The following is a 27,850-nucleotide window of genomic DNA, read 5'->3' as shown; positions in this document are numbered from 1 at the left end:
AGACAGAGAAGGCAAGGGTTAACAGTACAACTGATGATGAGAGCAAAAGCCAGAAAAACTGACTTCTTCACCCTGGGCCCAAAAGAAAGGAAAATGCCCATGTACTGGAGTAAGCTGACTCACTCAAATCTACTGCCCTACCTTCTGAGCCTTGTGAAGGAGACCTAAGATAAAGTGACTAAGCGATCAAAGATTAGAGTGTTCCATGGGCTCCAGGGTAAGTCAAGTGAGTACCCTACCAGTGGGAAGAATTGTTCCACTCACCTTTAGATTTCCAGCCTCAGGCAGGGGACAGGGGGTACCCCACATGACTTATGCTGAAATAAGGAAGGAAGGGGAAATGTGCAATGGAGTTAGGAGTTCCAGTGAGAGACTTAAGGAAGGAAGAGAAATAAGCAGACACACACACTGGCAGCCACTAGGAGTGAAAATCTCCTTGGCAGCAGTAGGCTGGAAGAAAGGACAGAAGTACCTCTGGCCATAATGGGAATTTTACTGGACCTATTCCTCCTGAGCCATCTAACAGTGATCGCCTGTGGTAAGACAGCAAATAAGAACCTGGCTACCTCTGCTGGCATAAGCAAAAGACTAATAAGGGTGATGTTGAATGCTTGCTGGTGAGCAATGACATTCTCTTTTGTGAAGATGACTGTTTGTAACTAATGCTGCAGGGTTTATCAACTTTGGACAGAAGGGAGGGTGGTAGTTGAAGGTTGCCGGGAAATCCAAGGTGCATATTTGGGAAACATCTGCATGATTTTCTAGTGCTTGTATGTTAGAGACATCAAAAAGCCTCCTAATTCTACCCAAATAGTCCTGCCAAATCTGTTGTCTTTATTTGAAATTTTACCATTAGAACTAATCTATCCCCTGCCAGTCTGTAATGATATCCCTGTAATGATATATAATTCCTAAAGAAGAAATGTTGCCTAAGAGGTAGATGGGAACATAGAAGTAACTTGTACCATCATTTGTTGTTATGATCAAGTATTTAGCATTGTTTCACCATACTCCTCTAATTCTTGTGAGTTTACTTCTTCTCCATCTAGTCTATCCAAGTGTATTTCTAAATGTTGCTTGTGTTAAATGAAATCCACCTCTCTGTGAATTCCATCCACAGGCCCCATCTCTGTTTCTTGGAGTCCCACAGTAAATATCTTCTCCTCTTTCTATGTGACAGCTCTTCAGAAAGTCTGAAGACACACACTATGTCCTTTTAACTCTTCTCTTCCCCAAGCTAAATAGTCCAGCTCCTTCAAATGGTTTTTATATGCCTTGATTTCTTCCCTCTTCTTGGGATAACACACAGTGAATATGTCCCAGTTTAGGCTACTTGTGGGATGCTAATGCTAAACACATATTCCAACTATCTCATTGTGGCATCATTCCTGTGGGTCTTGTTCTATGCTTCTTTACATTCCTGAAAAGTGAGATAACTTTTCTCCAAGACATACTTGGGTAGTCGCTAAATGAAACTCAAGATAGGGTAAAGGGATTATTGCTGAGGCACTGCTTGTTTCATTTCCCTAGAGGGAGAAACTAAATAGGTGTTAGTTTGATGTTATTTGTGGGATCAGCAACCAAGTTTCCCTTTACTGACCCAATTTAAATTTCCAAGGTCTAGGATTCTGTCAACCTCTAGAACCTCAAATTTAGAAAATAATCTAAATTAAATAATCCAAGAGAAAAGAGTTTGTACCAGGCTACAGAGCATTAATGTCACAGTTAATGCTAATAAAAAGCAATATTCTTTCTACAGCTACAAGTTTTTTATTCTCCAAATATAACTTTTTATCTTCTCCAAATATGTCAGGTTGAATTGGGATTTATTGAGGCAGCGATTTGCCAAAACATTATATAAGTGTTAAACTTAAGTTGTGTGTATGTATGTTTGTTCATGCAAATCAAGAAAGCAAGGCGACGAGAGTTCTCATATGTCTTGATTTTTTCAGGCCTATGAGTTCTTCTAGCCCTTGAATCAGGCCTATCATTTGTGTGTGAGATTTTTCACCACAAAATGTAGGCTCAGGATATACTGAATATCTTACAATGCCTTTCTTCTCCCTGCACCTCAGTGTTGGCAGTCTATCTGTACAATAAGAAAGTTGAGTTGGCTGGGCTCCAGTGAGACTGCCTGCTGGACAGCTCTGAGCAACTATGGCCTTGCAGCTAAAATAGTCCTACAGGCCAGAAGAAGCTGTCTATCTCTTCCTGTGGGTTAAAAAGCATGTTGAAATCATTATAATAAAAAAATCCTAACATTCACATTTTATAAACTTTTGAAACATTTTGTAAACATTTTATAAGTACTCTGTTGAATCTAATCCTTTGTCCATGAGGTAAGTAGTAACAGTTAAAGCTTGGCAAAATAACAAATACCCATCAACTGAAGAATAGATAAAGATATGGTCTTTTTATACAATGGAATACTAACTACTCAGAGATTAAAGGATAAATAGAAGGCTTTTATAGGTAAATGGATGCAATTGAGACCATACTCATAAGGGAAATAAATGTGCAAACATGTACAAACATCATATTGTCTCCCTGGTGTGAGAAACTGAAACAGTAAATAAATGAGGAACAAAATGTACAATAGATATTTTAAAATAGAAAGAAATTGTTCAAAATGGAAGAGGAACTAAGATTAGAGAAAGGGGCAAGGAAGGAAGGGAAAAGAAAAAAATACAAGATAGTTATACTACTGTCTCTTAGTTCACTGAAAGGAAAGGTTCCTGTTAATATAGTTTGAAGAATTTTATAGTCATATCTTGTATGCTGAATAACCACTTTAAAGATAGCTACATACAATGTATTAACCATTGTTATTCTTTTATTATTTTGTTGTGAAATTTTTAAATTTTTTCCACAAAAAGTGTGGTACCCTGAATATGAAATCTCAGTCTCTTTGATGATGGAATAAGATTCACAAAGGGACTCAGAGTGAGTCAGGAAAGGTCTCACACTCAACGTATTAGGTCTTTCTTTTCTTCAGGACCATTACACAGGCTCAAGATCTTTGGTTATCTAAGTCCAGGTCCCAAGACCAGAGTACTGGCTCCTCTTTCTTGGGGCAAACTTTTCAGAAAATAATTCCGCTCTGAGTTCCTCTATGACTTTCTGCTGTTGCTTATTTACTTTTGACGCTATTAATTCATATATTTCAGCTGAGCTAGTGTCCTCTGCACTTGTTCTGGGTGGGCACTGGGTTTCCTCCATACATTTCAGTCTTTGATTTTTTACTGTAGATGCTATTAATTCAGGGATTTCTTTTTTCATTTCCAATCTGAGTTCTCTATCCCTTTCTGCAGTTGTTTCTTTATTTCAGAAGCTATTGATTCATTGATTTCAGCTGTGTGATTCCCAATTTGTTCTGTGTTAGTGTCCTCCACACTTGTTATGGTTGGGCTTGGGGTCTGAGATTGCATTTTGCTCCTTCTTGTCATTTTGTGTAGCACTGTCTTCTGACCTTTGTTGTAGAGCTTTCATGCAATTATAACCTTATCACCTATTGAAATTCAGGTGCAGATCTACAAAGCTTGAATTTATTCAGCTGTGCCTGTCTTGGGTCTGGCTGCTGTGCTCAGCTTCTTCCTGCTGCTGCCTTTGGGAGTGAACCTGTTGTGCCCCTCTGGCAAGATGTTCTGTTCCTGGACTAGCCGGGTGGTTCTGTCTCTGAAGGGACTGCAGCTGCAGAGTTTCACCCCAGGCCTGTATGCCAGGCCTGAGCTGAGTCTGAAGGGGGTAAGGTGGAGTAGTGGGGAGAGGAAGCTCTCCCACACACTCGCTGGGTCTGGGCAAGGGCTGGATTTGGGGGTCCCTAGAACACGCAGAAGTTCTCACTCACTGGGCGGGAGTGGGGGGGTACTGCGGAGTGGAGGGGGGTCCTAAGCGGGTGGGAGAAGGTCTCACCCATGCTGCACCTGGGCTTGAACCAGACATGTCCCGCCAGCACAGGGTAGCTGGCAGCTCTCCCACACACTCACCGGGCCTGGGCTAGGGCTGGATCTGGGGGTCCCGAGAACGCAGCAGAAGTTATCACTTGGAGGGCGGGGCGGCGGGGGGTTGCAAAGTGGTGGGTGGGTCCTAAGGGGGTGGAAGAGGGTCTCACCCACGCTGCGCCTGGGCTTGGACTAGACAGGTCCCGCGGGTGCAGGGTAGCCGGAAGCTCTCCCACACAGTCACCTGGCCTGGGCTAGGGCTGGATCTCCCTTGGGGCAAACTTTTACTTCAAAAAACTCTTTGATATTTACACAGTAATTTCTCATGAATCCTGTAGAGGCTGTGGAAGTAGAGAAATTACTGTGTAAATATAGAAACACCATGTATATTCTTACTCCATTGGCTGCCTGAATCTCATGAGGGATAAGCTTTTTGGTCAGCTTTAATCGTAAAATACAGAACAAACAGTTGGTGATGGTCTGGTCAAAAGGGATGTATAAATATATCCAAGAAAAGCTGCCCAAGGTATCACCTCAGAACATTGTTGTGTTTTCTTGTGTGTTAAGTTAGATTTGGTTTGGTTTGATTTCTAACACAGTATTTTTAATATCAAGCTTCTTGATACGGTGACATTTGTTATTTACAGTTGTAGGTTTTGCTTACTGTTCATCTATTTCCTTATCCCTTTGTCTTCCAGCTATTTTAATGTACTATCACAATACGTGACAACTTGAACATCAGGCTCTGCCTACTATAAATATTTTGTTCATTTAGAGGAGCTTGCTAACCTGGCTCTCGGACCAGACCCTCTGTGTGGAGGATTCTAAAGAACCTGGAATCTTCCTTGTGTTCCTTGGCATAAGGGAGGTCCATATTCAGTGTGGACACTGTGCTAGTTTATGATTGTTTATGATTTCTGGTTTTAAGAAAGAGAAAACAAAATTTTTGCCTCATTAACATTTCTCTCAAGGGAAGTTTGCTGTTTTATTTTTAATTTTCTACTGTAAGAGAAGTCCATTCTTTAGTTCCTACCAAATACCTGACTAATAGTAATGACATGTTAAATAGTGAATATTCACGACCTGTCACTATGAAAACTGTCAGTAGTATCCGGGAAGATAGCTTAGTAGAATAAACATTTGCCTGGCAAGCACAAGGGCTTGAGTTCAATCCCCGGTTCCACCAGAAAAAAAACCAAAACTGTCAGTAGTACTTAGCAGTGAGAACAGATAAGATAAATGTCAATATAATTCCAATTTTGTTTTTAGAAAGCAGACTAAGATTCAGTTCACCTATAAATACTGAATGTGATAATGCTATTCAAAGATTTCACATTTGGGATAGAAGCTCAATAACTCAGGACAAGATTCTCTGCCAATCTCAAATTAGCAAGTATATAGAATTTTCTCTCTCTTTTTAAAAATTATTAATGGGGATTGGACCAAGTGCTTTTGCACTAACCTACATCTCAGCCTTTTTTTTTTTTTTTTTGACACAGGATCTCGCGAATTTTCTAAGTTGCGCAGGCTGAGCTCATGATCCCATCCTCCTGCCTCAGCCTCCCTAAGTGTTCTAATCACAAGCATGTATCACCACACCTGTCTCTTCTTATCTATCTGAAAATGTGGTAAAAGCTTGGGTAGTCTTCAGCATCAGACATCCTGGCGTTTCCGATTCAGGTGGGGCATCAGGCTTCTCACATCTTTACACCAGCCTCCCCAGCTAGTGTGCACTCTTGATCCATCTTCCCATGGCATTCACTGACAAGATGGCATCTGTACCTTTATTTGGGGGAGACAGATTAGAATTTCCCCTGTCTCAAGGGGTATGAGAAGGTCTTGACCGGGCTATATAACTTTGGTGGACTAAATTTCTTGACTATGTCAAAGAACACTTCCTATGCATGGTTTATAATCTGGTATAAATTTCTTCCAAGTACCTCTCTCTGCAACCTGCCTCTGCTTGGCATTGGGATTGAAGTTCCATGTCTTATGTGCCCACACATTTTTCCTTTTGCCACTTATTTACTCATGAGTTCAGATTGTGTCAAATGCTGACAAAACATCTAAGACTGTCAAGAAAAGGGGGGAAAGTTGACTTACAGTGTGTAGTCATGATAAAATGTCCTAATGTTATTTGGCTATGTAGTACATAGAAACAGAAAACAACAAATAAAGTCATGTTTTTTACAACTTAAAAAAAAAACCTCCTTGAGTCAGTGTTCAGGTCTAGTCTTTCTCCTGAGGGAGACCAATATATTTTACAATGCAATTCTTACCTGAAGATAAGACAAGATTCTAGAAAAGTCTTTTCATAAAACATCTGGAAAATGAGGGCCTTTTTTCCCAGGCAGTCAAAAAGATAATATCTATTACTAGAATGATATCCTTCAAACTATGTCACATAGGTACAGATAAGAAGTTGCTGACTTCAATTATAGCTGGTTGTTTAGCAGGTTAAGAAAGAAAGCAATGTATCATCTTAAAACCTATAATTTATACCTCTAGCCCCAACTTTACCTTACAATATATGACTTGGATAAGAATATCTTTCTCTGAACCTTAGCCTGCCCATCTACAGTGATACCTGTATAAGCTCAGTTCTTGAACTCGATTTGTTTTGTAGTTTTGGAAAAGATGACCACATTTATGTTTGAGTGAGAAAAATTGCCACATTTATAGTTGTTACCCAATGGAGATATTACAAACAAAAGAAAAATTTGGCCACATGCTTCTGTTTGTGAAACAAATTATGTTCAAGCAAAAGAGATCATAAAGTGAGATAGCACTGTTTATCTATGAGGAAATGTGACTATTTCTAAAAGCTCTCCTAGCTACACAATTCCAGAAGTCTCAAAATTTCATTCTACCTGATACCTCAATCTCTTTTTTATCAAATGGCTCATAAGATGGTGTTTTTTATGTATCACTAAAGTACACAACATTTCCCCAGTAGGAGGGGTTTTTTGAAGTGGATTGTTCCTACCTAGTCTTGTAAAATAAAGTCAGGAGGATTGCTCTGATTTGACCTACATTTCACATTCTTTGGCAAGCTAGTCTTGTGATTGAGGCACATTCTGCTGTCTTCTCTGTTTTCCCTAAAACCCATAGATAGTCTGTACCTGCCCAAATCTCAGTAGAATCTATAAGACTGAGAAGGGGGCACCCTTATTTGTCATGTGATAGCTCTCCTAAAAGTCCCTATGAAAGCCAACAATGATCCAGTCAAATGAATATATATATATATTCATATATATATCCAGAAGAAGGCATATTGAGAACTTCTATAGGACAGACAGAATCAAGACATATATAAAAAGTTTTACTTGAGGCATAAGAGAAGCTACTGATGTTTATCTAGAATCTATTGAATGTCAGATATATATGTATTTTCACATTTATAAGTTAACTTTTATTTGTAACAACAATCTTCCAAGAGAATAGTTTCATTATTTTTATTTTATCAGTGATGACATGAAATTCAGACAGGCACAGTAATCTATACAGTACAGGTAGCTCCAGGATTTTATCCATAACTTTTTCTTGTCCACACCAAACATGAGTACATTATCCAGCTTTCTTGCAACTGAGACACAATACTCAGCACCCACAACTTAAAGGAGGAAAAGCTTCATTTGGCTCATGGTTTTGGTAAATCCAGTGCATAGGAGGCTAGCTTTAAGGCAGAAACAGCATGGTGGATGAGCATAGCAGAGAAAAGATTCATGGAAGCAGAGCAGGAGAATAATTCTGGAGTGCAAAGACTGAGGTACCAGACACAGAGCCTAAAGCCATGTCTCCATGATTCAACTAGACATTCCCAGAACTGTGATCCACAGGTTGGATCATGAAGTTAATCAAAATAAAAGTCCACCCTAACTATAGTGGGAAAAAAACCTTTCTCTCAGGCTGAGATTTCCCTTGGTATCTTTGATGAAAACTAAGAGAAGCTAAAAGAGAAATAAAGACAAAGAAATCAGAAAAATCAATCTGGCTTACAAGGTACAGGTTTCAAAGATAAAAATAACTAATGGCTTTGTTAAACATGAATACATACCTAAGCCTGTCTTTACACCAAATTTCACCATCATAATTGCCTATTGCCTACTTCCTTCTACCCTTCCACAGCACAGCTTAGGAGAAAGAAGGGATAATTTTATTTTTTTATCATTTACTTACTTATTTATTTGGTACAGGGCCTCACTACATAGCTCAGACTCATAGCGATTGTTCTGTATCAGCCTCTTGAGTGCTGGGATTACAGGCGTGCACCACCACGCCCAGTCTCAGTGGCCAGCACAGAGCACCAGGAAAGGCAAGTGGTACTGGGGATTGAACCCAGGTCCTTACATTTGGCAGGCACTTTTACCACCGAACTATCTCCCCAGCCCCAGAACACCCATTCTTGCCAAGTCCCAAATCCTCTGTATTTTTTCTGGCCACACATTTACACAAAACTGAAATAGTCCAGACATAACTGCTCATGATTTTTGTTCTCACATCTTCTGGAAAAGAAAAATTGTGTAGGTATGCAGAATTCAAGAGTTGGTAAAATCCTCAAAGATTATTCTGTAAATTGATCCTAAATGGTAGGACTGACTTCCCTAGGAGCATTTCATAGCAAGAGATTGAAATGAAAAGGACTTGAAACTCACAAGAGCTAAAGTCACTAAGGTCTTTCCTTTCTAAAAACTAGTTATATTTGATAGGTTATTTCTATTTGAAGGTTAGCAGACAACAAAAGTGCACTAAGAAAACAGAACTGTGATAGAAGGAAAGTTGAGAAATGTTTCTCAGAAATTTCTTGAGGCCTGCCACTAAATTGCAGGTCCCAAGTGTACATGAGTTCTATGTTTGTTTTCTCCCTCTGTTCCCTCTCTTCAGGACATCCCATCCTGGAAGCACCCGAGAACATAAAAGGACCCTGGAAAGGGAATGTGACTATTCCTTGTACCTATGGTCCCCTAAAAGACTATACCGAAGTCATGGTGAGGTGGTTGGTACAACGTGACTCAGAACCAGTCACCATCTTCCAACGTGATTCCTCTGGAGAACATATCCAGCAAGCAAAATACCGAGGTCGCCTGTACATGAGCCAGAAGATTCCAGGGGTTGTATCTCTCCAGCTGAATACCTTGGAGATGGATGACAGAGGCCACTACACCTGTGAAGTCACCTGGAACACCCCTGATCACAATCAAGTGATGAGAGAGAAGATCATTGAGCTTTATGTACAAAAATGTGAGTCACCGTACAAACAGGAAAACATTGCTAGGCAAAGATTCAATAGAGCACTGTAATCCTAGAAGCTTCTGAGAAATGAAGAAACCTTGGTTTATCTGTACAATAGGCTCTCTCCAATTATATGTGCTAATCAGAGGAAGTGCACAGTCAGAAAATCCTCAGTGTCATCACTCTTATGGTAGAAGTTAAGAAGTGTTGGGAAGGGTTTCTGCCTCAAATCTACCTCTTCAAGTGTTCTCAAATTTCTAACATTCATATTATGTTGCCTTCCTTAGGTTTTGGGACCTTAAAACTTATAAAAATGAATCATTATGATCAAGATACTAGAAGCTTAATCAGCTATTCTTGTCTTGAAAATCTGTAACATATATATTGTTGTATGTCACCCTGTTTCTGTCTTTGTTTCTGATTTTTTGTTCTTGCTTTTGTTACTTTTCAGAATAAAATTTTTAAAAAAGATACTCAAAGCTACACAGATACTGATAGAACTGTTGTGGGAAAAGAGAGGCAAGAGGTTAGCCAAGATAAGGTTTTCTGGGTTAAAAATTTATAAAGTTCTGGTCTTAATAATCTGACAATACAAAAAATAGAGAAAATTTGAGGCTGAAAATGGCATTTGCTTAAGTCACTTGTTTTTTTTTTCACTCAGAACATTTTTAATAATGCACATTTAAAAAGCATTTATCTTACAAATTGTTCTGCTATGCAAATATACAACAGCTTGGAAAACAACATTTAGAAAACAAAAACCAATATAAAAAGACAGTAAACAACTACAACAGTACAGGTTTTCAAGGCTCAGATTCTACAGCTTTCTTATTGCATCGTCAGTGTCAGAAATCTGCTCCTTCAACTGACCACTGCTCTGGATTTAAAGAAATACCTTTTCTTCCTGGTTTTATTTTATCTTCTGGATCCATTCAATATTCTCTAATATCAATTAGAACTTTCCCTTTAAATTCCTGAACACTGACACATCTAATTTTCCCAGTCTGAAACATGTTATCATCTCTGCTGCTGCTCTGCCTAGAAGATGACAGAGCTCTTGAAGTTTCATCAGTCTTCTGCTTCTTTACAGGCTTTTCTGGAACAACTTCCTTTTTCCTCTTTAACTTTTTATCAACTTCACTGTCAGAATCGCTGCCTGAAGAGCTTGAAGAAACAAGTTCCTTTGATTTAGGCATTGCTCCACTATTGCAGTCGACAGCCTCCTGCTCACTTGAGACTGCTAAATCACTTGTTCTGAATTCCAGATAATCCCAAACACAATAATACCCTATAGTACCCGACGCTCCAATGGAAGCTATTTTTGGATACTTTAAGCTCACTTACTTAACACTTACCTAGAATATATGAGGCTCTGGATTCTATCCTCAGCTCTGCAACAAAAATGTGATGCAAAGGAAGGTATTTGTATTTGCTGTTCCCTTCTTCAGTCCCTATTCAGGAGCCATCTTTAGTTCCAGTTGCAGACACATGCATGCCCTTATGCTCAACCAGGATGACTTGACCTTGTGTTGCATGACATTATGATTTCCCAAAGCCTCCTCTCTTTGCTTCCCCTTGCAGCTCCTGTCTCAAAGCCCACAGTGACAACTGACAGTAGCTATGGCTTCACTGTGCCCCAAGGAATGAGAATTAACCTTCAATGCCAGGCTTGGGGTTCTCCCCCCATCAGTTATGTCTGGTACAAGGAACAAACTAATGACGAGAAACCCATCAAAGTATCAGCCTTGAGTACTTTAGTCTTCAAGCCTGCAGTGGTGGCCGACTCAGGATCCTATTTTTGTACTGCCAAGGGCCGTGTTGGCTCTGAACAACGCAGCGACATTGTAAAGTTTGTGGTCAGAGGTGAGTAATCTTCCCTCCAGGTAAGCATCTTAACAGAACAAATATACCTCCCTCATGCCAGAGAAGGCTTGGAAAAGTGGAGTCCTGGTTAAGCAGTGATCATGCAAACACAAACATACACACACACACACACACACACACACACACACACAAGCACATATAATATTCAGAATCAGAGACAGCAGGGTTTGAGACAATACTTGTTATATAAGAATGGTAATATGATATTTTTATTAGGTATCTTGTATTTGCCAGATATAAAGTTTGAGAACTTTACATACATTTCCCGACTGAAGCTTCACAAATATGCCATTAAATGGCTAGCATATTGTTTTGTTTTTTGTTTGTTTGTGTTTTTTTTTGGTGGTACTAGGGATCGAACTCAGGACCTTGCACTTGCCAGGCAAGCATTTATTCCACTGAATTATCTCCCCTGACTCATTACTCTTATTTTATAGAAAGAAAACAGAAAGAGCAACCTACTTGGTTATGGACTCACATCAAGGAAGTGTAAATCCAGATTTGCACTCAGATTTTGCTCTTTACACCATGTCTTGTTTCCTGTGGTTGAATCTTTCTTAATACCCTTTGAAAGCTGTTCTTTTAGGGTGTTTTTTTCCTTTGGTTATTTTGTTTCTTTGATTGGTTTTTCATTTTATAAGGAAAGTCTAAATTTTTACATATTTTCTTTCATTTATCCCATCTCCCTACAAATTCTCACACTGGGAAGGTAATATGGACACTGATTCATCTCTCCATGAGTCACCACTCTGGTCAAGCAGCGAGGACACATGCATGCAGCATGCAATGATCAAAATACAACCTCCTTTTACTCACCTTCACCCCTACATATAACTTATAACCTCTATTAACTACTATTCTACATTCAGGATGCTCAGAAAGGTCAAGGATTTGCATTTCATAAAGAGACAAATTCAATGTTCTTATCTTTTCTGCGTTACTTAGCATTTATTGAATATCAACTTTATGCCACTAGGTTATACAATCCAAGAGTGCAAGTTCTGCCTACTTCATAGATACTTCCCACAGTCCATCAAAGTACTTGGTACATAGAAGACATTAAATGAATATTTTCAACATGAACAAAATATATTACCACCTTACCTTCAAAAATTTGCCAAACTTTTGCCAAAATTATTTTCCTAAAACTTCAACTGAAAAATGCTCACTCCCTTTCTTAAAAACCTTGTGTTACTCCCTGTGAATCTTTCCATCAAAGAAGAAAGCCCAAAGTCTTTTAGTTTATACTCAGCCTTACTATTCAGCCTTATTTTCTAATACATCTCTCTATATCTCAAACATAGTATATTGTTATGTCTGCCTGTGATGTTCTTCCAATCTTCTTGGTCTAAAGAAATTTTATTGACCTTTCATTCATATTTTCTTTTTGTATTAAAATATACTTCACATACAGAAAGATTCAACAGTTTTAGATATATACTTCCTTGGTTCTCATGGTTGTGTAGCCATCACCATTATCTTATTGTAGAACATTTCATTTGCCCTAAAACACCCCTTAAGTGGTCATTTCCATTCCCCTAGTCCCCCAAACCCCAGAAGACACATATCAGCTTTCTGTTTCTATAGACTTCCTATACTGTATAGTTCACAGAAATTGAATCACAAAGTGTAACCCTCTTTGCTCATTTTTGTTACTTAATATAATATTTTCAAACTTCATTCATATGCAACATATATCAATAAATCATTATCTATTACTGAAAAACAGAGCATTACATGGTTGTCCCACATTAGTTATCCAATTTTCAGTCAGTGGGCACTTGGGCTGTAGCTACATTTTAGCCCTATGAATGACTAAGCATTATGAATAATCACGTAACAATTTTTGTGGACATATATTTTCAATATCCATAAATATATGGCTAAGAGTTGAATAGCTAAGACCCTAAAGGTTCTAAACTCTTTTCAAAAATGGTTGTATTATTTTATTTTCCAAGAAGTAGTATATAAGGGTGCCAACTTCTCCACATTCTCAGCAATATTTTGTTTTATTGTTTTAAATTATAGTCATACTAGTAGATGCGGCATGGAATTTCACTTTGGCTATGACTTAGATGTCCTTAATGATGAATACTTTTGAACATTTTTCATAAACTTGTTGGTCATTTGTATGCTTTATTTTCATTCATATGCAATATTTTATACATATTAATTAAATTCAATGTGATATTTTGACACATGCATACAGCACGCACTGATCAAAATGCAAATTCCATTTACCCACCTCCAGCTATGCACATCACTTCCAACCTTTTTTAATTACTAATCTATATTCTTGTTGACATTCTTAATATTTTGTGTATGAGAGAAGGCATGTGATAGTTTTTTTTTGTGTCTGGGTTATTTTAGTTAACAGAATATCTTCCAGTTCTATCAATTTTGCTGTAAATGATAGGATTTCATTTTTCTGCATAGATATATAATATTCCACTGGGTATATATACCATATATTTTTTTATCCATTTAGCTACTGAGAGATCCCCTAGCCTGCTTCTATATATTAGCTATTGTGAATTATATCATGATAAACATTGACATGCAGATACTTCCCCACTGCGTTGACTTCATTTCTTTTGGAAATGTACCCAGAAGTGTGATCATTGGATCATATAACAGATCTATTTTTAGTTTCATTTTTTGAAAAGCCTCCTTACTGTTCTTCATAATTGTGATATAAATTTATGCTTCATTCAGTGGTACATAAAAGTTAGTTTTTCTTAACTTTTTTGCTACCATTTATCATTCTTTGTTTTTCTAATAATAGCTTTTACAAATGAAGTGAGGTAGTATCTCATTTGTACTTCCCTGATGGTTAAAGATAATGAATAGTTTTTTATATACTTGTTGATCATTCATATTTTGGCGAAGTTTGTTTCTGATCATTTAACCATTTTAATTGAACTATTTGATATGTTTCTTGCATTTTTAGTTTCATATATTCAGATATTAATTATTTTGTTCTATGAGTAGTTTGAAAATATTTTCTCCCATTTTCTACGTCTTCTTTACTCTGTTGATAGTTTTCTGTGCTGTACAGAGTCTTTCTAGTTTGATGAAATCCCATTTGTCAAATTTTGTTTTGTTTCTTGTCCTTTTGCGGTTTTATCCTGAAGACAGTACCCATGTCTGAACATGTTTCCCAAGTTTGCACCTAGCGGTTTCAGAGATTCAGGTTTTATATTTGAGTTTCCAATCCATCTTGAGTTAACTTTTGCACAAGAGAGATAGGGGTTAAGTTTAATCTTTCATCAAAGTAGTAACAAGGCCCGACCCTGCTTAGCTTCCGAGATCAGACAAGATCAAATGAATTCTGGGTGTATGGCTGGAGTCGAGTTTAGCCTTCTACATATGAATATCTTGTTTTCCAGGCACCATTTGTTAAAAAGATTGTCCTTTCTGTAATGTATGCATTTGATAACTTTGTCCTCAAACAGTTAAATATAGATGTGTGATCTTATTCCTGGACTTTCTATTCTGCTCCATTGGTCTATGTGTCTATTTTTGTACCAGTACCTGCTCTTATGGCTCTCACATGTTTTTAGGTCAGTTATGGTGACACCTACATTCTCCTGTGAGAATTGCCTATCCAAATATTTTAGTCATTGTTCAAATTGCATTGTTTGCCCTTTTGTTGTTGAATTGTACCTTAAATATTTGGAGTACTAGTTCAATATCAAATACATTATTTGCAAATATTTTACGTAGTGTCTTTTCACTTTCTTGGTATGTTCCTTAAAGCAAAAAACACTGTTGATGAAATCTAACTTCCCTGTTTTTTATTTTAATAACTGTACTTTTGGTGTCATATCTGAAAATTATTGCCTAACCCAAGTTAACAAAGAGTTACACCCATGTTTTCATCTTGATGTTTTGTTACTTTAGCTCTTTTATTACTTAAATGCATTTAATTTAATTCTGATATTAACTCAACTTTGACATTTGTAACAACATGGATGAACCCAGAGTATTGTATTATTTTTATGCTACTATAATGGAATTGTTTTTTAGTATCATTTTTTGGATTGTTCAGTGCTAATGTATAGAAATAAAACCAATTATGTATTTTTATCTTTTTCCCTGCGGATTTGACTAACTTCTTTATCAAGTTTAATCATTGTTTTGTATTTAAACATTTTTTCAATCTCATCATATTATCTGTAAATAAACATAATTGCATTTCTTCTTTCCCTGGTTAAGATACTAGAGCAATCTCAGGGTACCATATATGATAAGCAAGGGTGGGGGTTTTTTGTTTGTTTTTTTTTTTGGCGGAACCGGGGATTGAACAAGAGTGTTTTTTGTAAATACCCATCATAAGATTGAAAGAGTTTCCTCTGCTCCTAATTTGTTGTTTTATCATGTAAGTGTATTGGTTTGTGTTAAAATTTTTTTTTGTTTAGTGTGATTAATGGGCGCTTAATAATACAGGTTAGTTTTATGTATACTTATTTTTAATGCTAATCTATGCTAATATATCCTTCAATCTTGTTATAATCCTTTTAATATTCTGCTGAATTTGATATGCTAGTATAATTAAGGGTTTTTGTATAAAGATTCATAAAGAATATTGGTTCTTAGTCTTTGTATATTTTTCTCTGCTTTGTATCAGGGCAGTACTGGTCTTGTATATTGAGTTGAAAAATATTATCTCATGAATTTTTAAAATAATTAATGAAGATTTGGCATTAATTTTTGTAGTGTTTGATAGAATCCATCAGTGAAGCCATTTGAGCTTTTACTTTTCTTTGTGAGTAATTGTTTGGTTAGCAATACAATATTTTTGCCTGTTAAACTTGTCATGCCAAGTTTTCTATTTCTTATTCAGAAATTATTTTCAGTTATTTCTCATTTCATTTCATTGTGGTTAGGGAATATAACTATCATTTTAATTCTTTGAAATTTACTGATATATGTATATTCTGTATAGCTCTGTTAGTTGTAATTAATTCATAGTGTTTTTCAAATCTTTACCTTCTTTTCTTATCATCTATCTAATTGTTCTGGCCATAAATGAAAGTGAGATATTAAACTCTAGGACTATTATTGTTAAATGTGCTATTTTTCTCTTGTTAGTCTTATGAACAGAAAGTAAAGATTATGACACAGCTATAAACTGCTTCACTGAGTATTAAAAATATGGTATAGTAGGCAAGAAAGTTATTTGGCAGGGACTAGGAAATTTATTGATGACTGATATTTAAGAAAATATACCTACAATTATTAGGTGGACAACTAAACTAACCAAGAAGACTTCATTGACCATCCATGGCAAATAATATGAAAGACTATACAGAATTAATTCATAAATTCCCTGAGCAAAACGAACCAAAAAAAAAAACTATTAGAGCAAGCTAAGTCAACAAGCCTTAGGGAAGGAACAGATAAGATTTTCAACATTATCCTATTATATTATTCTAAAAGCCTCATTTTCATCTAAAAGAAATGTAAGACATGTAAAGAAATTATAAAGTATAGCCCATTAAGAGGTAGAGAAAAAGTCTTACATAAGTTCTTTCATTTTTGCTTGATGAATTTGCAGACTCTGCTCTTAGGATATACATATATAATTCAATTAATAAAATATTGATTTTTATAATTCTAAATTGCTTTTTATCTCCTGAAACAATATTTTCTGATTGTTTCTCCCTCTTTTTTACCACAAAATTGTTTCTGTCTTTGAAGCCTAAGTGCCATATAATATAGTTAAATTGATAGGTGTTAATCCACTCTAAAAATCTCTGCCTTTAAATTTTTTTTTCTGCCTTTAAATTTTTGAGTTGTTCCCGTTTAAGTTTAACATAGTTGCAAATAAGGTAGGATTTAATTCTGCTAGTTTTCTATTTTGCTCTATATAGTATATCTTCCTTTTTTCACTATTTTTTCATTACTGACATCTTTGTTATTCAATAAATGATGTCAAATGTATTATGTAATTCCTTTATTTTTAACAATATGTTTTGTTAGGTTTCCATGTGGATTATCATTAATTTTTAATGTACAATTGAGTTTGGATTTGTATCATTTTAATTCCAATAATGTACAAAATATATTTCTAGATCTCCATTACATCCCCTTTAATGCTGTTGTGACATCTTTATATATTATAATGAAATCAGCAAAGATTATTTCTTTATACACTTTTTTGGATACCATTTAGCCTTAAATTCCTGGGCTCAAGAAATCCTACTGCTTCATCCTCTTAAGTAGCTTTAAACATAGCCACATGCCACTGATAGCTTTATGTAGTGTATGTTAAATCAGATAGGAAAAATATATTTATGCTCCACATTTATTAAGCAGATTGCTTTAATTTTTTTCATATTGGTTTGTGTTACTATGTAATGTCCTTTTATTGGGGCATAAAAAATATTGTTTGTTTGGTTGATTGATTGGTTTTAACATAGGGTCTCACTTTATAAAGCAGATTGGTATTATGCTTACTGTGTAGCCCAGGGTAGCCTCTAACTCACTATCCGCATGCCTCAGCCTTCTGAAGTGTCCCATGTATCTCGAAGATTTTGTTCATGTTTTTATTTATTTCCATCTTGATTCCACTAACAATAATTTCAATCATATCTTGAATTTTACTGATGCTTCTATTCTCTCAGCTCAGATCTGCTAATAGTTTCTTTTTTCCATCTAATAACATTTTCTTTCTGATTACTGTGCTTTTCAACTGAAGAATTTCTACTTGGTTCCTTTTTATAACACCAGTCTCTTTATTGATATTTTTATTTTACTTGAGTCATTACACTTATTTTGCTATTTAGGTACATTTTGCAATTTTAACACATTTAAATTGTTTCATCTATTAAATTCACTATAATTTTTTCCTCAAGGACAGTTTCTACTTATTGACTTTTTCTTTACCTTTTAATGGGATATACTTTATAATTTCTTTGCATGTCTTACATTTCTTGTAGCTGAAAATGAGACTTTTAGAATAATATAATAGGATAAAGTTGAAAATTTTATCTGTCCTTTCCCTAAGGCTTGTTGTTGACTTAGCTTGCTCTAATAGTTTTTTATTTTTTTACTTTGTTTTGTTCAGGGAATTTCTGGATTAATTCTGTATAGTCTTTCATATTATTTGCCATGGATGGTCACTGAAGTCTTCTTGGTTAGTATAGTGTCCAGCTAATAATTGTAAGGATATTTTCTTAAATATCAGTCATCAATAAATTTCCTAGTCCCTGCCAAATAACTCTCTTGCCTACTATACCACATTTTTAATACTCAGTGAAGCAGTTTATAGCTGTGTCATAATCTTTACTTTCTGTTCATAAGACTAACAAGGGGTAATAACTTGTGATCTTTTCAGGTAATTCCTGAAAATGCAAAACTCTGTGCATGTATGTGGCCTTCTAGATTCCCAGGAATGTATCACAGCTTTTTAAATACCTTATCGGCATCTCATTCTTCTGTTTGCCATTTTAAGATTTTGGTTAGTCTCCTTTTCTCAAAATTGTAAGCCATTTCCTCAAGCATCTATGTGACAAATATTCTTCTATCTTCAAAAAGAAGCTTTTAGATCTGAGTGACCAATCTATTGAGGCACATCTTCCAAGGAAGTAACAAGTAGGTCAAATAATGGCAATTTTTTGGAAATAAGGCATGTTCTACTCACTCCATCAACTAAAATGAGGAGGGTTTGGGGTTGTTTTTACATTCTTTAATTTTTTTATTTTGAAATAGAATATTAAAATAGTGAAAAATATTAGAAATAATACAGAATTTCACTAAACAAAATAATAGAAATCTAGCAACAGTTTTTATATTACATATTGTTGTCTTCAGATTACTTATTCAAATTACCAGATAGAAGCCTGTAAGATTGGTTAAAAAATTGCTTAAAACAATTAAAAAGAAGGGCTGTGGAGACAGCTCAACAGTATAAACTCCAGCCTGACAAGCACAAGGTCGTGAGTTCAATCCCAAGTATAAAACAAACAAACAAACAAAAAAAAACCCTCATACTTGACCTGGGGAAATAGCTCAATTCCTTAAGTGCCTGCCTGGCAAAGCAAAAGGTCCTGACTTTGATCTCCAGTACCAAAAAACAAACAAAAAATTAAAAAGGAGAGAGAAAAAATGTATTAACTGCTCCTTTCAATAGACCAGCAGAAATCAGCAGTGCAATTATCCAAGTTATCCTAAGTATATACATATATATTTCTTTTTCCTTGGAAAGAGGTTTTATTTTCTGATTACATCTGAGCTGGCAAGGAATGACAGAACTAAAGTTAAATGCCATAAAACAAAGTTTTAATACTACAGAACTCACCCTTACTACCCCAAAATAGGGTGTTTTCTTCCATCAGTCTTCCCTGTTGTTACAAACCTTTGGACAATTTCCAAAACTCTGGGAGAAAATGAACATCATTTTTTCTGTTCTTTTATTGCTTTTATGAAGCAGTTAGTTTTTGGAGATAATATTCCACCATTTTCATTGATGTCACCCATTCCCACGTACTTTGTAAGATTTCCAAAATCCCTCTCAATAGAGTGAGCACTAAATTTCATTTAAAAGTTAATAATAAAATATATTTTCTCATCAAAGTTTACAGACCCTTTGAACCCTCACCATACACTCCTAGGCTTAAGAATAATGAACACTGACTTAAGAATACTGCCTTAGCTTGGTATTTAAAGAATAAACAGACAGTACAGGACTAACCAGTATCATGAGGCAAGTGTTGAGAGGTTTACAAACGGGCCTGACTGGCTCTTCCTTCCTTCCTAATTTTCTAACATGTTCAGCTATTCACTTCAGGATACCAAGGCCCTTTATTTGGCTCCCCTTTTTCTTGCAGATTCCTTAAACGCAGTTGACATCCAGAAGGGAGCACCTAAAATCACAAAGGCCCCACTGGAAGGTGAGTTTTACTAGGATTCTATAGGAGAAAGAGAAGTTTGAAATGGTGTCATATGGGGGCCTGCCGATTAGCTCAGGTGTTTAAGTGCCTGCTGAAACAAAGCAGTCAGGCTCAGGATGCTGTGGTTTGATCCCCTCATCTTCAAGCCAAACCAGACCTGCCCTGAAGGCATCCTGAGTGGCACCAAAAAAAACAAAAAACAAAAAAAAACAAAAAAAACAAAAAACAAAAACCTCCTGAAATGGTACCATAGAAACCAATACAAAAGCCCAAGTACCATTAAACAACAAGTAAATGATCACTGGGCTACTCAGAGAAAACAGTGTAGTAAATGAATGGCAACAAAGCAATAAGTGAAGTACAATCATGAAAACAAGACTTTTCTTTGTGGAAACTTTTGAAACAAGAGTATATTATAACTTATGCTTTGCTCCTCACCTGATTTTCTGTGTGACTTGATATATTACCTCCTGTCTATGAACTTTCCTTCCACTAAGAATTCCTAGAAGTAAGAAATTGCACTCCTGAGAGGCAGGCACAGATTCCCACATGAACTGGCAACCTTCACAGCCAATCCCTTCCTTATGGTTCCTGTCTAGAAAAAAGACTTCTGACTCTGATTTCCTGTTATCATAGCAACAACTACAGTAAACCAATCCTGGGAACAAACTACTAAAATGAATGTCTACTCTGGGGAAACCATCCATGGGCCAAGAAAAGGCAAGTTCATGACTTATATCCTTCCTTCTTGACTCCAGTTTTGTGGCCAATACTTATAAGTATATGCATTCTTCTGTGGTGTTAAACTTTACAAATCACTGTGTTGGATTGATTTGCTGAATTCATGCACCTATAGTATTTAAATGCCAGTGGAATACCCATTTCTGACAGAACTAAACAAAAAAGGGGATACAAAGGAAGGAGCATTTTGTATCTGTATATGCAGAATAGTTAGTATAGATACACAGCTACTTTTTCTTAATTCAATGAGAAGAAAGGTTTGTACTAACAGTGTTTGGACAGAATATCATGTCTGCATCTTGTACTATGGATAACCACTAAGGAGATAACAATGTACAATGTATTAATTATTGAAACTACCCTATTAATCAGTTTTGAAACTGTCTCATTGATATTTGTTTCTCAATAAAATAAAATAAAAACTTTACAAATCGCCCAGAGACAGACAGACAGACAGAGAGAGAGAGAGAGAGACAGAGACAGAGACAGAGAGAGAGACACAGAGAAAGAGATTGACTGATTTAGGGATAAGCAAAGACAATACAATGCAAGAGAACAGTATGGGTAGTCTCCCATTGCTATTTATTGCCTTAGCAATATATTTCCCAAACAAAATGTGGTAAGACACTAACCTACACCTGCTCTCTCATGCACATGTGTATGGGGTCAGGTAGAGATAATAACAGAACTTTAGTACCTGAGCTCTTAGTAGGGGCTTTTTCAATAACTTGCAACCAACATTTCATTCCTCCAAAGTCTCAAGGACTCCCAAATCAGAATCGCAGAACTTGAAATCTCACCTTGAACTGAGTCAGCTGAGTTTTACTGAGATAACTCCACTGATTTTAAAATAATGAACTGTTTTCACCTCCATTTATAGGCTGCTGCTTCCCTTAAACTATGGAGATTTGATCTGGTAAAATGTGAAGATAACTCTAGAAGTGGTACAAGTTCTCAGATGTTGGATCTGTGTCCTTCCTCCTCTATCAAATTTTCCATAACCTGATTCCATAATGGAGGAATATTTCTTTGATCTGCACTACCCTATATCTTTCATTCTCTCAGTTATAATCAGAAACTCAGAAACTACATATTCTTAAGATAGAATATCACAAAGTCTAGGAAAAACAAAAACAGTTTCACCAGAAAATAAAGGACACTGGAATCCCTGACTAACTTCCCCATATTCAAAATATTATAGCTAAAAGTGACTAGATATGTTTTGTTTTGTTTTGTTTTGTTTTGTTTTCAGAACCGGGGATTGAACTCGGGTCCTTGCGCTTGCCAGGGAAGCACTTATTCTACTGAGCCATCTCCCTGGCCCCATAGATATGTTTTAAATGTTGCATTGAACTTAAATATTGCATTGAACAAAGACCCAGTGATAGACAGGGATTTAACTAATGTCATTTTATTCATTTTTCTATGACAGCTTTTAAAACCATGCCGAGGGCTGGCCAAATACCTCAATGGGTTCAAGCACCTGCAAGCAGGCACAGGGGCCGGGGGTTCAATCTTAGGGCATGCCGTGCTGGCCCCGCCCTCAGGGCAGGCAGAGACTGTGATTTAGACTGGGGGTGGTGGCATGTGCCTGTAATCCCAGCTCTTGGGAAGCTGTAAACAGGCGGATCACTATGAGTCTGACCTAGTAGCAAGACCTTGAGCACCCTGTAGACCTTTCCCTAAAATACAGGGAAAAAAACTACATCAAACCCTACCACCTTAAAATAATATAGATGCACTATCTTACAATTATCTTCTGGATGTCAGATGTCTGACACAGTTATTACTGAGCTATAATCAAAATGCCAGTAGGGCTGCGTGGCTTTGGGAGGCTTTGCAGAAGAATCTATTTCCATAACCTTTCTACTTTCTAGAAGCTTCTCACGTTCCTTGGCTCATAGCTCCTTCATTTCCAAAACTGACAATATAACATCCTCAAATATCCCTCTGGAAAAAAAAAAGAAAGAAAAAAAAATCCCTCTGACTGTGACGTCCTCTTTTGTCTCCTTGCTCCACTTTCAAAGTTTTTTTTTTTTGCATACATTGACCCCACCTATATAATTTAGGATACTTTCTGCATCTCAACACTAGTTAATTATCTACCTTATTTTCCTCTTTAACCTTAATTCCTCTCTAAAGTGTGAAAAGTGCTGAAAGGTTTTAGGAATTTTTGTTGTGAGCATCTCTGAAAGAACATTATTCTGTTTACTACTGTCATACAAATAAAGAACAGATCCAGAGCTAGAAGCCCAGTGCAGGAGGGTCCTTCAGCTTCTGTGCATGATGGAGATATGTACTTCAGAAAACTCAGTAGAGCTGCATTTTGAGAAAGAAAGAAGCTGGGAATTTGGGCAAAGAGAATTGTGAGGAAAAGGATTTGGTTACCAAATCTCAATAAGGTAGAACTTTGGAAAAGCTGAGAAGTGAAGGTACTCGCTTTTTCTTTGTAAAGATTAGGTGAAAACCTAATGTTTTGGCCCCAGGTAAAATGTGGAGCTCTGGCTCAAATGTACAAGTTAATCAGCTGTCAAATTGCAGGTCTGGAAAAACTTGTTTAAACATGTTATCTCTGGCTATTCTCAAGACTTCCTCATGGATCTGGAGTTTACTTTGTTTCTGACTAGCTAATAAGGTTAGGAGAAGATGGAAATATCAAAAAGAAAGAAGTTGTGGCTAGTCTGAGATGATTCTTAGAATTTCTCTTTTTTATTTTTAAAGAGAATAAATAATAATAATAATAATAATAATAATAGAAACAATAGAGAATTTCACTAAACAAAATAATTCAGCAATGTTTGTTGCATTGCATAGTGTTGTCTTCAAATTAGTTGTTTAGATTACCAGATATATGCATGCAAAATTGGAAAAAGAGTTACAAGAAGTTAAGGAAAGAAAAATAATTTAAGCATTAACTGCTCTTTTCAAAAGACCAGCAGAAATCAGCAGTGCAATTATCCAAGCCCTCCTGCACACATACATAAACATATCTCTTTGATTCCTCCCTCTTCTTAGAGTTTCTATTTCTCACATTATTTTCAACCACATAATACTTTGTCTTTTTTGCCTCCTAGGAAGGAACTTGCCTATGTATGCCATCATTCTCATCACCTCTTTGTGCTGTATAGTTGTCATCACCATGGTTTATGTCATATTCTGCCGGAAGACAACACAACAAGGTGTGTAATAAGTATGATTTGTTGGCTTTTCCTCATTCATTATGTCTGGTAATACATTTGATTTTTTTTTTTTTTTTTGTGGAACTGGGTATTGAACTCAGGGCCTTGCACTTGCCAGGGAAGCGCTTATTCCACTGAGCCATCTTCCTGGCACTGGCAATACATTTGAGCCTATGTTCTATGGAGTGGCAAGTTAGTCTTGGAGTGAGGGTAGAGGTGGAGTGAGACAAATATCTATGCCAATATGATGTCAGACTTGCATAAATAGATGCAGAATTCTTTGGTACTTAGCAAAGTAATCCATCCTTTTATATTTTTTATTTTTAAAGAAAGCACAGGATAGTATTAAAACAGAAAACTTAGAAGTGATACAGAATTTTACATAACAAAATAATATGAATTTCACAGTATTTGTTGTCATGCATAGTATTGTCTTCCAACTCCTTATAAAGAGTCACCTAATGATGCGACAGCAATTTCCCTTAGGTTGCTTATAGCTTATTTTGGGGGATTCCAAGTTGAGCCACGGAACTTATCAATAATAAAGCATAATGGCAAAGATTATGGACTCAACACCTGGAGAAGATAATCAATATTAAAGGGGTCTTTGGGAGAAGAAAGTCAATTAGAACTGATACAACTAGGAAGGGCTTTCAGAAATTGGAACTTAGACAAGGAAGATGAAAACAATGTGTAAGGGGATAGTATTCCAAGAATGGGGAACTACATGAGTAAAAGGGTAAAGGGCTAAAATGATAACTGAATTTGAGATTAAGAATAAAGAAAATGCATGGAAATGAGAAATAGAGAAACAGAGAGAGGAAAGGAAGCTCCTTCTAATTGCACAGGGTTTGAATACCAAGCTCAAGAATTTAGCGTTTTTTTTTTCTTTACCAGGACTTACAAAGGGGCTAAACGTAACCCAATTTGTTTAGCAGGGTAAGTTACATGATCACTGCACCGGTGTCAGAGTCCTTTAACATGGGCCAAAAAAGGGAGGAAATAGAAAATTAGGATTTTTCTTTCTAAGAAAAACCTAGCCACAATTCAATGGCCACTGCAATAATATTTTTACCTACCATTAGCTTGTCTCTTTATCTATAGCATTCCCTACTCACAAATTCTTTGTTTTCATCTATGGGTCTATCTAGTCTAAGAAAAGGGAGCTTCAATGTCTTCCTCTCTTGAGTCTCATGTATAAATTCTGGCCTTGACCTATTAACATGGCTATGACCCATGAGTATAAAGTTGGAAGGGGCCATAAAACTCATGAGCACTAAAAAGTATTATAGTCTTGGTGTGGTTATAAATAGTAATCATAGTAGATTGTTTCTGTCTCAAAACTGTCTCTACAAAGCCCAGGAGATAAAAGTCAAAATGTAATATTCCATTCAAAACACTGTGGAATAGGGCTCTAGTCCTCTTTTTTTTTTCAGCACTAGAGATCCAACTTGGGACCTTGTGCTTGCCAGGGAGGTGTTTATGCCCTGGTCCTGTCTAGCCCTGTTCTTGACCCCCATCATTATCTTTTGCCTATTCTCATTTGTAGTCATTAAAGTCGAACAAGCAAATATGCCCTGCACATGGTACGATTATGCTTTTATTTTAACCTCAGTTTGTCTCTCCAGAAATCCTGTTTTCCATATACGTATAAGGGAGACAGCACAAATGGTACTATTTCACTTTATTCTACATGTTGAGCATATAACAATGAAAAAAAAAAAAAGACAGAATTCCTGTAGTATAGGAGCTCCCAGGGCAATTGAGTATGCAACACATGAAAATACAGGGTTCATCTATAAGGCAGGCCTATGGCTTGTCCTGTTTACAATGTTGTTGCTTAATGTATGTATGCATTTTCAGTTTTTTCCTTGAAAGATTATAGGTACCTAAAGAGCAGTGCCACTAGATACCCTTCTATCTGCCAAGTAAAGCCTTTCAACCTGTATGGACAATTACCCTCCACAGACACTAGAGGGCAATAGGGACCAGAACCTTTTTCTTTGGTATAGGGTAGGGGTGAGTGCACTTGGGAGCGGTTTGGGCCACACTTCCTGACATCGCACTAATTCAACCCTCTCTTGGACTCTGGTCTAGTAGTCAAGGTTCTCATTAGGACTCTGAGGATCTTTGGTGAGATTCTTGGATGGAGCAAGGGTCTAGTCACAGTGCTCTCCCCCATTCCACACTAAGCAACAACTAATAGCCTAAGACCCATTAAAATGCTCCTGTCTGTCCCCTTTTTTCAGTTTTTGATTGGTATCTAGTGGTCATGTTTGGCCTTTGTTCACTTTCTGTGGAAACTTCTGACCTCATTCTTCTTTATTTTCTAGAAGATGGCAATGAACTAATCAGGTAAGACAGCCTCTTCTTTTCTAGTTTATGATCCCTTCCCTACCAATTCTGTTGCCTATTGTCAGGAAACAGAGGAAAGGATGTGGCACAAAGCTAGACTGAAGGCCAGAGCCCCTCAGTATTACAGCATAGCTTTCCTTCTTCTCTGAGGCACCTTCCAAAGTTCTGTTCTGGTGCACTGAATATACAAAATCATTTAGGTCTAATAACCATTTGCTCTCTGAATTCTTGGGTGGCAAGACTCTGAGAGTTAGTTGTTAAGAACTGAGAAAGGTGAAGAGTGCTGATCTAATCCCTTATTCTTTTCTCATGGGATGTGGCCTATTGGTCAATAGGATACATATCAGAGAGGCTTGCAATCCTGGAAAAACCATAAGGGTAACCATCTTCCCATTTGGTTTTTCCAACAACAAATGATCTTCCCTAGACCTGTGCAATGACTAGTCTGATGAACACTTCCTGGGCCAGGAGTACCAGATCATCACCCAGATCAACAGTGACTATGCCTGCCTGCTGCAAACAGTACCCTTGGATAATGAGCTTCTGGCCACTGAGGACAAGAGTATCTATAAACATGTTCCACTGGTCAAGTTCTGCTAAAATAACCATTTATTTAGTTCCTGCCATTTGCATGACCTCCTTCCTTGCTAATTCTCTGTGTGACTAGCCCTGCAAATGTTGGGCCCCTGAGAGTGAATTTTCCATCATTCCCCTCAAGCAAACTAGCTGGTGAATTGGTCCTTGATCCTTCTAGTAGCTTCAACTGTGGCTTCCACTGCTCTTTTTCAAACAATAGAGAAATGTTTACAGCCCTAAAGCTTGGGCCTCAAACCTCTAGATACCACCAGAAGACCAGAGACTAAACTCTGCCAGTTCAAGAGACCAACTATGTACATGATCACTTCTCTTTCTCAAGGGCCAGACTACATGTATCTTTTTTTTTTAACAGAACTGGTGATTGAACTCAGGCCCTTGTGCTTGCCAGGCAAGCGCTTATTCTACTGAGCCATCTCCCTGGCCCATGACTATGTTTATCTGAGAGTGTCATGTTACAAGCAAGGGTTCTGTTCTGCTCTGTACTATGAATCCAGTGTTCTGACTTTCTTTCAGTACTCAATAAATATCTCATCATGACAGCAATCGCTTGTTTTGGTCTTCTCTCAGTGTATGGTAGGAAACACTAAACATTATTAAAGTGAGACTGATTAACATGGGAGTATGGGTCACATATTGGTTTCTGGTCTTTCTCCTTCTCACCAGTGCCATCCCTATCTCACTCTATAGGTATCCCCAGCTGGATTATAATGAATCTTTGGTTAAACACTGTGCTGCTGGTTTCCATTCTATCCTCCATGATTCTGCCAGCTGCACCAGGATAATGTTTTCCAGGTCAACTGGCCTAGAAAAAGAAGAATCCTTGCTACTGTCTCAAGGAATACAAAGATGAAAGTATTTCATTCCAAGCTATGCATATATCATCCCTAAGGATTTCCATTTCTTTAAATCACTGGAGTACGTTCATTCTTCATGGATCTTCTCTAGCTTCTGGCCCCTAATTACAACGTGAAGTCTTTTCTTTTCAAGCAGGGGATAACAGTCTGTGCATGAATGAGTGTGTGTG

At 36.8% G+C, this 27,850-nt stretch overlaps 1 protein-coding gene and 1 pseudogene across 1 annotated transcript; one reads left to right on the top strand and one right to left on the bottom strand.

Moving 5' to 3' along the window:
* The first annotated feature begins 379 nt into the window (after window positions 1-379).
* Window positions 380-27,363, top strand: Vsig4 (V-set and immunoglobulin domain containing 4). The gene is made up of 8 exons (XM_023705038.1): window positions 380-538; window positions 8,826-9,182; window positions 10,755-11,036; window positions 19,892-19,954; window positions 20,591-20,674; window positions 23,770-23,874; window positions 26,208-26,229; window positions 26,657-27,363. The coding sequence occupies exons 1-8, from the start codon at window positions 484-486 to the stop codon at window positions 26,667-26,669; spliced, it is 981 nt and encodes a 326-aa protein (XP_023560806.1). The 5' UTR covers window positions 380-483; the 3' UTR covers window positions 26,670-27,363.
* LOC101560433 lies at window positions 9,991-10,369 on the bottom strand (annotated as a pseudogene).
* Window positions 27,364-27,850: the final 487 nt, after the last annotated feature.

The sequence above is a fragment of the Octodon degus genome, unplaced genomic scaffold (assembly GCF_000260255.1).
Source record: "Octodon degus isolate 3935 unplaced genomic scaffold, OctDeg1.0 scaffold00211, whole genome shotgun sequence".
Lineage (NCBI taxonomy): Eukaryota > Metazoa > Chordata > Mammalia > Rodentia > Octodontidae > Octodon > Octodon degus.
This window is presented reverse-complemented; position numbering and strand designations above follow the sequence as displayed.

Excerpts from the sequence above, each read along its gene's own strand:
- Vsig4 (XM_023705038.1), top strand. The coding sequence starts at position 484 with ATGGGAATTTTACTGGACCTATTCCTCCTGAGCCATCTAACAGTGATC. Across the intron at positions 19,955-20,590 it reads CACAAAGGCCCCACTGGAAG|CAACAACTACAGTAAACCAA; the intron begins GTGAGTTTTACT and ends CTGTTATCATAG. Across the intron at positions 23,875-26,207 it reads CCGGAAGACAACACAACAAG|AAGATGGCAATGAACTAATC; the intron begins GTGTGTAATAAG and ends TTTATTTTCTAG.